Source organism: Capricornis sumatraensis, chromosome 8 (assembly GCF_032405125.1).
Source record: "Capricornis sumatraensis isolate serow.1 chromosome 8, serow.2, whole genome shotgun sequence".
Taxonomy (NCBI): Eukaryota; Metazoa; Chordata; class Mammalia; order Artiodactyla; family Bovidae; genus Capricornis; species Capricornis sumatraensis.
Genome location: NC_091076.1, coordinates 48,676,005 through 48,689,435, shown reverse-complemented (window position 1 = coordinate 48,689,435; position 13,431 = coordinate 48,676,005). Strand labels below are relative to the sequence as shown.

Genomic DNA, 13,431 nt, shown 5'->3' with positions numbered 1-13,431 from the left:
GCAAGGATATTACAGCCTTATGAATGTAAATTTCTGAGCCTAGGAAGAACAATGCAAGGTACTGGACAGGCACAGTCACTTTCTCGTATGCAGCAAGAGTGAGCACTGAGGAGCTGGGAGGATGTAAGAAAGCACAGGCCATCAGCCCCATCTGCCACTCCCTGTGCTGAACCAGGAACTAAGGATGCGAACAATCCGGAAGCAGAATTTGGCCCCAGATAGCTAAGATGCCTATGAAACAAATGAATTCAGTGAGCCCAGATGCCTGCCTGTTTCTATACACAGAGGAGTACTAAATTCCTTAACTTGAGGTATCTGGTTTTCCTTAATTAACAATAATCTCCGATGTTCAGATGACCTGCCCTTTGTGTTGCAAACTTCTATACAGAAGTTCCTTCCCCCACCTTGTTGGAGCAGTTTCTCAGGGCTACTTGGGATGCTGCCTCTGGGGCTTGAAGTCTTAAAAATTCCCACTATATAAATATAACTGTCAGCACTCAGTTGTGACTGTATTTTTTAGTTGGCACTGTGAACTTGGTAATAGGCTAATGCTCTAAATACTTTACCTCATTAAATCGTCACAACAACCTGTGAGGTTGGTAATGCTATTTTACACATGAAGAAACTTTTGAGATATAACTACTGTATAAAAGATAATGCTATTCAAATGTTCCATGGGTGTCTCAAATCAATGTGTATAAAACACAATCCTTTCTCCATCTGTAAAATGGGAAGGTTATTCTCAAAGCCTTGGCTGGTCTTCTCCTTACATAAATCTAACCAATTCCTTCTAACATTTTCCAGTCCTGTGGCCACTGATGAATTTTCCAAATTTGCTGGCATATTGAGTGCAGCATTTTAATAACATTGTCTTTTAGGATTTGAAATAGCTCAACTGGAAAAGGTCAGTTTTCATTCCAATCCCAAAGAAAGGCAATGCCAAAGAATGTTCAAACTATTGCACAATTGCACTCATCTCACATGCTGGCAAAGTAATGCTCAAAATTCTCCAAGCTAGTTTTCAACAGTACATGAATCAAGAACTTCCAGATGTTAAAGCTGGATTTAGAAAAGGCAGAGGTACCAGAGATCAAATTGCCAAATTCTGTTGGATCATAGAAAAGGTAAGACAATTCTAGAAAAACATTCACTTCTGCTTCATTGACTATGCAAAAGCCTTTGTCTGTGTGGATCATGACAAACTGGAAAATTCTTCAAGAGATGGGAATACTAGACCGCCTGACTTGCCTCCTGTGAATCCTGTATGCAAGTTAGGAAGAAGCAACAGTTAGAACCGGACATGGAACAATGGACTGGTTCCAAATTGGGGAATGAGTACGTAAAGGCTGTATATTTTCACCCTGCTTATTTAACTTATATGCAGAGTATATCCTATGAAATGCCATGCTGGATGAAGCACAAGCTGGAATCAAGATCACCGGGAGAAATACCAATAACCTCAGATATGCAGATGACACCATCCTTATGGCAGAAAACAAAGAACTAAAGAGCGTCTTGATGAAAGCAAAAGAGGAGAGTGAAAAAGTTGGCTTAAAACTCAACATTTAGAAAACTAAGATCATGGCATCTGGTCCCATCACTTCATGGCAAATAGATGGGGAAACAGTGGAAAACAGTGACAGACTTTATTTTTGGGGGCTCCAGAATTACTGCAGATGGTGACTGCAGCCATGAAATTAAAAGATGCTTGCTCCTTGGAAGAAAGGCTATGACCAACTTAGTCAGCATATTAATAAGCAGAAATATTATTTTGCCAACAAAGGTCTGTATAGTCAGTTACGTTATTTCCAGTAGTCATGTGTGGATGTGAGTTGAATCGCAAAGAAAGCTGAGCACCAAAGAATTGATGCTTTTGAACTGTGGTGTTGGAGAAGACTCTTGAGAATCCCTTGGACTGCAAGGAGATCCAACCAGTCAATCCTAAAGGAAATCAGTCTTGAATATTCATTGGAAGGACTGATGTTGGAGCTGAACCTCCAACACTTTGGCCACCTGATGTGAAGAACTGACTCCTTGGAAAAGACCCTGAAGCTGGGAAAGATTGAAGGAGGGAGAAGGGGACGACAGAGGATGAGATGGTTGGATGGCATCACCGACTCAATGAACATGAGTTTGAGCAAGCTCCAGGAGTTGGTGATGGATAGGGAGGCCTGGTGTGCTGCAGTCCATGGGGTCACAAAGTGTTGGATACAAATGAACGACTGAACTGAACTGAACCAATTTCTTCTAACCCAGAGGTGTCAGCTTAAATGTCATCTGAGAAGTCTGTCCTGCCTACTCAATCTTAAAGTAGGTTCTCCAGTAGCACCCTGTTAGTATTTTCTTCACTAACATTGTAATCACATAGTAAATATTTTGCTTAGTTCCTTGCTTTTGCAAGCTCTTGTATTGTACTTTGAAGTCCAGTACATACCAGTGTTCTTTGCCATTATAGACCCTACATCTAGCACAGTCCCTGGCACAGGGATACATGATACATGCAGGGCACTCTGTAAGGCCTTATTGAGACAAAGGCAGAGACAAAGATACAGCTTCTCTGTGCAAACAGTCACAGTATATGAGAAATGATATATTTCCTGCCATATAAGTAAATAAGGATATCACGATCATCAGTGATTGTAGCCCTCAAAAATAAGCTGGTGAGCCCTAAGGGTACTCAGGAAGGAGAATTCATGCCATTTAGCAACCATCAGACTGCAGCCACTCCCAAGAGAGCTCCGGATGTGAATGTACCGGTCGCTGGCCGGGACAGCTAAGGGGCATATGAAAGGAATGATTTCAGGGAGCACAGACTCCTGCAGCCTCCCATACACAGAAAAGTTCTAAGTCCCTTGACTTGGTTTTCTTTAGTTAACAATAGTCTTTTGATGTTCAGACTACCTGCCCTTTGTTGCAAAACTTCTATATATAACCTGGCTCTCACACTCAACTCCTCAGAGCAGTTTTCTCAGGGTTACTCAAGCTGTCTCCCAGGCTTGAAGTTCTAAAAATTCCCACCAAGTAAAATGTAACTCTCAACTTTTAGGTTGTGAATGTTTTTTTAAGTCAACAAGCATCAGACTCAGGCAGGGAAATAATTATGAGGAGCAAGGTGTTATAACAGAGTTACAAATGAGGAAGCAATTGAGATATGGTCCAAGGCATTAAAGTGAGGGAAAAAAAAACAAAGGAATTGCTAGGGTTCTGTCAGATTCTTTATAATATCGTTATTCTAATACAGCTTTTTCCTACCTCTTCTTCAAGTTTACAAGATCTGGAGCAGAAGTCACAGTAGTTTCTCAAGTAGTGAAATATGAAACCATATATTCTCTTGAATTTTATGATCACCCTTATCCCTTATCTCCATATCAGTCTGTAAAGATATTGAGACAGGCTGCTTGCTTCAGCTCAGACTTCCATTACAGGTCAGGTTTTTTTCTCTCACACTGCCAGATCGCTTATCCTGATGCTAAGATTGAGGACAATGGCTTTTGATTCCATTTAACACTCAAAGAAAGCCTTCCTAAGTGAACAGTGCAAAGATATAGAGGAAAACAATAGAATGGGAAAGACTAGAGATCTCATCAAGAAAATGAGATACCAAGGGAACATTTCATGCAAAGATGGGCTCAATAAAGGACAGAAATGGTAGGGACCTAACAGAAGCAGAAGAGATTAAGAAGAGGTGGCAAGAATACACAGAAAAGCTGTACAAAAAAGGTCTTCATGACCCAGATAACCATGATAGTTATCTGGAGATTACCATCTCCAGATTATCTCCAGGTTATCTGGAGAGCCAGACATCTTTGACTGTGAAGTGAAATGGGCCTTAGGAAGCACCGCTGTGAACAAAGCTAGTGGAGGTGATGGAATTCCGTTTGAGCTATCCCGAATCCTAAAAGATGATGCTGTGAAAGTGCTGCATTCAATATACCAGCAAATTTGGAAAACTCAGCAGTGGCCACAGGACTGGAAAATGTCAGTTTTCACTCCAATCCCAAAGAAGGGCAATGCCAAAGAATGTTCCAACTACTGCACACTTGCATTCATTTCACAGGCTAGCAAAGTAATGCTCAAAATTCTCCAAGTCAGGCCTCAACAGTACATGAACTGAGAGCTTCCAGATGTTCAAGCAGGATTTAGAAAAGGCAGAAGTACCAGAGATCAAATTTCAAAATTCTGTTGGATTATAGAAAAAGCGAGAGAATTCCAGAAAAACGTTTATTTCTGCTTCACTGACTGTGCTAAAGCCTTTGTGTGGATCACAACAAACTGTGGAAAATTCTTCAAGAGATCGAAATACCAGACCACCTTACCTGCCTCCTGTGAATCCTGTATGTAGGTCAAGAAGCAACAGTTAGAACTGGAGTTGGAACAATGGACTGGTTCCAAATTGCAGAAGGAGTACATCAAGGCTGTATACTTTCACCTCGCTTATTTAACTTATATGCAGAGGACATCAAGCAAAATGCCAGGCTGGATGAAGCACAAGCTGGAATGAAGATTACTGGGAGAAATACCAATAACCTCAGATATGCAGAGGACACCACCCTCCCCTCCTGGCAGAAAGCAAAGAAGAACTAAAAAGCCTTTTGATGAAGGTGAAAGAGTGAAAATGCTGGCTTAAAACTCAACATTCAAAAGAACTGAGTTCATGGCATCTGGTCCCATCACTTCATGGCAAATAGAAGGGGATGCAATGGAAACAGCAAAGTGACGAACTTTCTTCTTCGGCTCCAAAATCACTGCAGATGGTGACTGCAGCCGTGAAATTAAAAGAGACTTGCTCCTTGGAAGAAAAGCTTTGAGAAACCAGTCAGCATATTAAAAAGCAGAAACATTACTTTGCCAACAAAGAACCGACTCATTTGAAAAGACCCTGATGCTGGGAAAGATTGAATGCAGAAAGAGAAGGGAATGACAGAGGACACGATTTTTGAATGGCATCACTGACTCAGTGGACATGAGTTTCAGCAAGCTTTGGGACATGGTGAAGGACAAGGTATCCTGGAGTGCTGCAGTTCATGGGGTCGCAGAGCAGGACAGGACTGAGTGACTGAACAACAACTCTCAAAGGATAATGTTGCTCTTTCAAGACACTGTCCCAGGTGTTCTCATTACAGTGGGTGGTTTCTTGGACAATTACCTGTCTGATGTGCATATTCTCTCCCACTGATCTGTAACAGGTACCCCACCCCAACATGGCTTACGATCCATGATGGAGCTCTTTCTTCTCTATCTTCCCTATATCTTTGTTATGTTTCTAGAACATTTCACATAAAACCTTTCTTTGGTGTTTGCATGTGTATGTTTCAGAGTGATTGGGGTTGATCTAAAGGAAAAAAATGGTGTTGGCAAACCGCAGTAAAACTCACAAAAGGATGAAACAGGAGGAAACATAGATATTACTTAACTGTGTACATTTAAAATATTAGCATTTAAAGTACTTATCACTGTCGACTTAAAAAATATTCACAACCTAAAAGCTGAGATTCATGTTTTAATTGGCAGAAATTTTTAGGACTTCAAGTCCTGGAGATGGCATCTCAAGTAACCCTAAGAGAGCTGCTCCAAGAGGCGGTGGTAGTAGTGGTGAGAACCAGGTGTCTGCGACAAAGGGCAGGTAGCATGAACATCAAATGGTCATTGTTAATCAGAGAAAAGGAGATAACTCGAGTTTAGTGCTTTTAGTGCTTTTCTGTATAAGGGAAGATACAAGAGTATGGGCTCACTAAAATCATTCCTTGGATACGCCCTTCGCTGACCAGGGGCCAGTTTCCTTTGCTCTCACATCCTGAGTGGCCTTCCCTCAGGGCTCAGAGTAGGGAGTGGCTGATGGTTGTTTAGTTCAGTTCAGTTCAGTCATTCAGTCGTGTCCAGCTCTTTGTAACCCCATGGACTGCAGCACGCCAGGCCTCCCCGTCCATCACCAATTTCCAGAGTTTACTCAAATTCAGGTTCACTGAGTCAGTGATGCCATCCATCCATCTCATCCTCTGTCCTCCCCTTCTCCTCCCTCCTTCAATCTTTTCCAGCATCGGGGTCTTTTCAGATGAGTCAGTTCTTCACATCAGGTGGCCAAAGCATTGGAGTTTCAGCTTCAGCATTGGTCCTTCCAATGAATATTCAGGATTGATTTCCTTTAGGATTGATTGCTTGGATCTTCTTGCTGTCCAACGGACTCTCTGTTATGCCCAGTGTCCGAGTCCCCAAAACTGAGAGAATAAGACGTCCACAGCAATGCAGAAGCATAAAGGGGTTTATTGCTAGCTTGAGCTAGGGCCCAAGTCTCATCCAGCACAGTGGAATCTTGATGAGAGCCCTGAGCTCTGAATCACAGCTGCTTATATACAGGCGGTCTTTTGTCTCAGCAATAGTGTAGTTGGCGTGTGGTGATTGACTCAACCTTGGGTCATCGTGGTGATTGATTTAACCTTGGCGTCATCAGGGAGGACCCTGGTGTCATCGGGGACCTTGGTGTTATCGGGGACCTTGGTGTCATCGGGGACCTTGGTGGGGCTTCCCAGAATTATGACTCATGCTTACAAGAACCTGAGGCTTAGGCCTAGTGTGGCCTGTCGAGCCTGTCATGGCTCAGGTCAGGTCCCAACACTCTCAAGAGTCTTCTCCAACACCACAGTTCAAAAACATCAATTTTTCAGTGCTCAGCTTTCTTTATAGTCCAACTCTCACATCCATACAAGACTACTGGAAAAACCATAGTTTTGAGTAGACAGACCTTTGTCGGCAAAGTAACGTAGATGGACCTTTGTTGGCAAAGTAATGTCTCTGCTTTTTAATATGTTGTTTTTAATAGTTTGGACATAACTATTCTTCCAAGGTACAAGCATCTTTTAATTTCATGGCTGCAGTCACCATTTGCAGTGATTCTGGAGCCCCGCAAAATAAAGTCTGTCACTGTTTCCATTGTTTCCCCAACTATTTCCCATGAAGTGATGGGACCAGATGCCATGATCTTAGTTTTCTGAATGTTGAGTTTTAAGGCAAGTTTTTCTCTCCTCTTTCATCAAGAGACTCCTTAGTTCTTCTTCACTTTCTGCCACAAGGGTGGTGTCATCTGCATATCTGAGGTTATTGATATTTCTCCTGGCAATCTTGATCCTTGCTTGTGCTTCACCCAGTCCAGCACTTCTCATGATGTACTCTGCATATAAGTTAAATAAGCAGATTGACAATATACAGGCCTTGACATACTCCTTTCCCGATTTGGAACCAGCCTGTTGTTCCATGTCCAGTTCTAACTGTTGCTTCTTGACCTGCATACAGATTTCTCAGGAGGCAGGTCAGGTGGTCTAGTATTCCCATCTCTTGAAGAAATTTCTGCAGTTTGTTGTGATCCACACAGTCAAAAGCTTTGACATAGTTAATAAAGCAGAAATAGATATTTTCCTGGAACTGCCTTCCTGTTTAGATGATCGTACGGATGTTGGCACTTTGATCTCTGGTTCCTCTGTCTTTTCTAAATCCTGCTTGAACATCTGGAAGTTCACGGCTCACTTGAAGCCTGGCTTGGAGAATTTTGAGCATTACTTTGCTAGTGTGTGAGATGAATGCAATTGTGCAGTAGTTTGAGCATTCTTTGTCATTGCCTTTCTTTGGGATGAATGAAAACAGACCTTTTTCAGTCCTGTGGCCACTGCTGAGTTTTCCAAATTTGCTGGCATGTCGAGTGCAGCACTTTCACACCATCATCTTTTATGATTTGGGATAGATCAACTGAAATTCCATTCCCTCCACTAGCTTTGTTCGTAGTGATGCTTCCTAAGCCCTACTTGACTTCACATTCCAGGATGTCTGGCTCTAGGTGAGTGATCACACACCATCGTGATTATCTGGGTTGAGAGGATCTCTTTTGTGTAGCTCTTCTGTGTATTCTTGTCACCTCTTCTTAATATCTTCTGCTTCTGTTAGGTCCATACCATTCCTGTCCTTTTGTGTCCATCTTTGCATGAAATGTTCCCTTGGTATCTCTAATTTTCTTGAAGAGATCTTTAGTCTTTCCCATTCTATTGTTTTCCTCTATTTGCTTTGATCCCGGAAGAAAGTTTTCTTATCTCTCCTTGCTATTCTTTGGAACTCTGCATTCAAACGGGTATACTCTTCCATTTCTCCTTTGCCGTTCTCTTCTTTTTATAGCTGTTTGTAAGGCCTCCTCAGCCAACCATTTTGTCTTTTTGCATTTCTTTTTCTTGGGGATGGTCTTGATCACTGCCTCCTGTACAATGTCAGGCACCTCCGTCCATAGTTCTTCAGGCACTCTATCAGATCTAATCTCTTCAATCTATTTGTCATTTCCACTATATAGTTGTAAGGAATTTAATTTAGGTCATACCTGAATGGTCTAGTGGTTTTCCCTACTTTCTTCAATTTAAATCTGAATTTGGCAATAAGGAGTTCACAATCTGAGCCACAGTCAGCGCCCAGTCTTGTTTTTCTGCCTGTATAGAGCTTCTCCATTTTTAGCTGCAAAGAATATAATCAATCTGATTTCAGTGTTGACCATCTGGTGATGTCCATGTGTATCGTCTTCTCTTATGTTGTTGGAAGAGGGTGTTTGCTATGACCAGTGCATTCTCTTGGCAAAACTGTTAGCCTTTGCCCTGCTTCATTCTGTATTCCAAGGCCAAGTTTAGTGCTTTTAGTACTTTTCTGTGTAAGGGAAGATGCAAGTGTCAGAGCTCACTAAAATCGTTCCTTTGATATGCCCGTTGCAGATGGGGGCAGTTTCCTTTGCTTTCACATCCTGAGTGTCCTCCCCCAGGGCTCAGGGTAGGGAGTGGCTGATGGTTGCTAGATAGCAGGTATGTTCTCCTTCCTGAGTGCCCTTAGAGCTCACTGACTCAGTGATCCTAGAAATTAGACACTGCCCCGCCCCGCCACCCCCCACCCCCAACCAAAACAACAACAACAAATCAATTTGCCTCAGAAGACCCTAGGGAAATACAATGGAGAAAAAGAAAAAAAAAAAAAAACCATGCAAAACAAACAAACAAACAAACCCAGAAAACAGAAAATAAAAAACAAAGAGAACAACTTCAAAATTATTTTTATTTAATCCAAAAACCTTACTCATCCAGTGATGTAGTCCGGAGGGACCAGCTTTGCATACTGGAAGCCCTGGCTCTAGCTGCAGTTAGAAGTCCATATTTGCCATTTACTACATTACTATCCTTGGACAAGTGTTGCTTAGCTCTGTGTGCTTAGTTCCTGCATGAAAATGGACAAACACACTAGAATTATTGCAGAGGCTGATCATCTGAATAAAAGAAGACAATCCATGTACAGTGCTTAAGAATATTTGACACTGCATCAGTATTAGTCTTAACCTTAATTTCCTTTCAGCACTGTGGTAAGGGTAAGCATCTATGAAGGGCACTGAAAACAAGTCCTTAAAGTGAGACTGACTAAATGAAGTGCTTCTTGAGGGGACACTAAAGCTCTAAATAGACGCACAGAGAGATCAACAGCAAAGGAGTGGTCAGAACTTCAACACGGATGGCGCAAAAGTACTACCTCCTACTTCGCATTCTTCAGGGTGCCTTATAGAATGATTGTTTGCGTTCTTGCTCAGTCCTGTCCTGTCCAGTTCTCTGCGACCTTATGGGCTTTAGCCCATCAGGCTTATGGCTCTTCTGTCCATGGGATTTTCCTGGCAAGAATATGGAGTTGGTTGCCATTTCCTCCTCCAGTGGATCTTCCACATGCAGGGATCAAACCTGTCTTGGCAGGCGGATTGTTTACTATTGAGCCACAGAATTCAGATTGCTTTCTGTATATGTGTGTGTGTGTGTGTGTGTGTGTGTGTGTGTGTGTTAGTCGCTCAGTCGTGTCCGACTCTTTGCGATCCCATGGACTGTAGTCCGCCAGGCTCTTCTGTCCATGGAATTTTCCAGACAAGAATTCAGAATGCTAAAGCCTTGCAAATACATGGGCTCCTCAAATTTAAGCTCGTGGTTATATTTAAAGGCACCCTCCCCGCCCCCGCATGGTGGCCCAGTTTGTAAAGAATCCGTCTGCAGTGCGGGAGCCGTGGGTTCGATCCCTAGGTTGGGAAGATCCCCTGGAGAAGGGAAGGTCTCCCCACTCCAGTATTGTGGCCTGGATAGTTCCATGTCCTGTACAGTGCACTGGGTCGCAGAGTCGGACAGGAACGAGCGCCTCTCCCTTCCCCGCCCCCGCTCGTAAGGCCCGGGTCTCCGCTCGGTCTGAGCTGTCCCCAGTTGTCCCCGAAGCGCCTCCATCCCGGTGCCCGCGCCCGTCCTCAGCTCGGGCTCCCGGCCCCGGGCGCTCGGGGCGGGCTCGGCCGGCCCACCCGCGCAGTGCGCAGGCTCGGCGGCCGGGAGGCGGGCTGCGGGAGGCGGGCTCGCTCCGCCGGCGCCCTCGGCCTGCAGCCGGCCACGCAGCGGCGGGAGCGCGCGCCCCGAGGCGGCGGCGTCCTGGAGACCCCCGAGCGATGGAAGCGGCGGCGCCGGCGGCGGCCGAGGCGGCTGGGCGCGAGGAGCTCGGTGCGTGCGGCGCGGGCGCGGGGGCCCGGGGCTCGCCGTCGGCCTCGGGGTGCGCGGTGCTCGAGCAGGCGGGGTCGTCAGTGGGCTTCTTGCGGGGCGTGGGTCTGGCGTGGGTTCGAACGTGAGAGCAGCCGAGTCCCAGGACACGCGGGCGGCCCGAGGCCGCGGAGGGGCCTGACCTCGGGGGCCGCACCTGCGCAGGAGAGCGCGGTCAGGCGGGGAGCCGGGCCTGCAGAGGCTGTCAGAATGTGTGTGTGTGTGACAGCGTGTGAGTGACTGTGTGAGAGTGTGTGTGACAGTGTGAGAGGGTGTGTGTGTGTGAGACAGTGTGTGTGCGTGTGTGAATGTGTGACAGTGCGATAGTGTGATTGTGTGTGACAGTATGTGTGTCTGTGTGTATGAGAGAGTGTGTGAATGTGTGTGTGTGTGAGGTCGGGTGGCGTGCACTGAGTGTACGTGTCAGAGGCAGACCACAGTCTGCGCTGTGACTCGCACTGTTTTTTTCCAGCGATGCTTTAAGGAAGTCACAGTTGGGCTTTTCAGAGGAGGCACCCGGATCAGGAAAGCCGGCGAATCCTTAGTTTACTCTCCGCCCCCGGGCGTGGCCAGCGCGCTCTGATCAGACGCACACAGGCAAACTTTTGTTTTCCTCCTTTGCTTTGGTGTCTTATCTTGGCGACGGAGAATACACATTGTTTATGGTTTCCCGCTGTCAAAAGGAAAACAAAAGTAGAGATCGGAGTAGTAATAATATTGTTCCTCCCGGTTATAAGCATCGTATTAGGAATATTTGTAATTCGTTGTTAAATCATTAAATGATTAAAAAAGAAGTTGAGGGAATTCCCTGGAGGGTGAGTGGTTAGGGCTCCTCCCTTCTATTGCAGAGGGCACGGGTTCCAGCCCTGGGTCCGGGAGCTAAAATCCTGCTTGCGTCTTTAAAGAAATACTTTATTATAGTAACAAGTAGACGTCCTCTAATACTGTGCACTTTGCAGTTGATTTCTTTCGAGTCCCAGTAATGGTGGAAATAAACATAGCGGTGTTGAATGTTTACTGTGTGTCAAGTAGTGTAAGCGCTTTTCCTACATTTTGTCTCCTTTAATTCTCACAATGATGAGTGAAGTAGGTGTAATTATTATCCCTGTTTTATAGATACAGTAATTTCAAGCTTATTAATGGTAGTACTCAGATAGGAACCCAGGTTTATCTGTTGTAAATTCGTTAAGAACCCAACCCAGTGAGGATGTCGGGAAATGTGTATTCTCATGCATTACTGGTAAAAGCAGTGTAACATATTTATCCTTAAAAATGCACATATTGTTTGACCCAGCATTTCTACTTCTAAAAATATTTCCCAAGGAAATAAGTCATGAAACATACCAACAGATGTTCATTACGTCATTTATAAAAGAGAAAAGCTGGTGACTAAATGTTCAGTTGAAGGAAATTGTTTAGATAAATTGTGATATAGCTATATGGTCATATGCTGAATAGCCATTTCAAGTTACATGGGAAGATATTTGCCAGATATATTTTTACTAACTGAAAAAATTTTCTAAATTATTTTTTTCAAGTTATGTCTGTTTATTAATTCAATACATATTTGTTGAGCTTCTCCCATGCACTAGGCACTGCTTTAGGCATTTGGGATACATCTGTGAGCAACACAGATCAGATCAAGATTCTTGCTCTTGTGGAACTTATATTCTAGTAAGAGGAAGCAGACAGTAAACAGTAAGACTATTATTAGTTAATGTATATGTGTGTGCTCAGTTGCTCAGTTGTGTGGGACTCTTTGCGACTCCCTGGACTTTAGTCCACTAGACTTCTCTGTCCATGAAATTTTCCAGGCAAGAATCCTGGCGTGGGTTGCAATATCCAGGGGGATCTTCCCAACCCAGGAATCGAGCCTGAGTCTCTTGCGTCTCCAGCGTTGGCAGGCAGATTCTTTACCACTGCGCCACAATGATTACATTAGGCTGAAAGGGCTTTGGAGAAAAAGAACAAAGTAAGGGAAATCAGGAATGATTGTCAGGCTTGGCAGTTTATAGTATTTTATAAAGTGGTCTAAATGGACTTTATTGAAACAGTGAGATTTGAACAAAGACTTGAAAGACGTTAGGGGATTAGTCAAGTGGATATCTGAAGGCAGACTATTACAGGCAGAAAGAACAGCTGGAGTAATGACAGAAATAGCAAGAAGGACCAGGAAGCTGAAGCAGAATGGTCAAGGTGGTGATAAAGCCAGATTATGTAGTGGTGTGGACGTCCATGTAAAGCCTTTGGCTTTTACTCAGAAAATAGGGAGCCAATGCAAGGTTCAGGAGAGGAGAGACATGATCTGACTTTAATTCTAAAGGATCACTCTGGCTGCTGTGTGAAGAACAGGCTTAAGGGGGCAAAAGTAGAAGCAGGTTATTTCAGCAAATCAGCAAACAGATGGACTTGTCCTTCACAGCAGTGTGGTAGCAGCGTGGAGAATGGAGAGAAATGGTCAGACTCTGGATATATAAAGCAGAACCAGAATGATTTCGTGACAGGTTCGATGTGGAGTGGTGGTGCAACAGAGGAGACAAGCGTAACTCCAGGGACCTGCATGTCTGGAAGAATGAAACTGCCATCATCTGAGATGTTGCAGTCGTTTTATAGTATGTCTACAAATGCTTTGATGTTTCTCTCTTCTAGAGGAGGAACTTAATTCCCTTCCCTTTGAATGCGGGCTGTATTTAGTGACTTGTTTCTAGTGAATAGATACGGTGGAAATGGTGATGGAATCATGGAAATGGTGGCAGTGACCCCAAAGCTGGGTCCTGAAAGGCACTGTGCCGTGCTGTCTTTTGGATCGGTTCCTTGCAGGGAAGCCAGCTGCCGTGCTGTGAGGACACTCAAGCAGTTGTAAGGAAGA

General features: G+C 44.2%; 1 protein-coding gene across 1 annotated transcript in view; it reads left to right on the top strand.

Annotated features, from left to right (window-relative positions):
* The first annotated feature begins 10,474 nt into the window (after positions 1 to 10,474).
* The window catches only part of SLC36A4 (solute carrier family 36 member 4), a 37,519-nt gene continuing 34,562 nt past the window's right edge, over positions 10,475 to 13,431 (top strand). The window contains exon 1 of the mRNA XM_068978192.1: positions 10,475 to 10,526. Coding sequence (XP_068834293.1) covers positions 10,475 to 10,526 — 52 coding nt within the window. The remainder of the gene's footprint in view (positions 10,527 to 13,431) is intronic.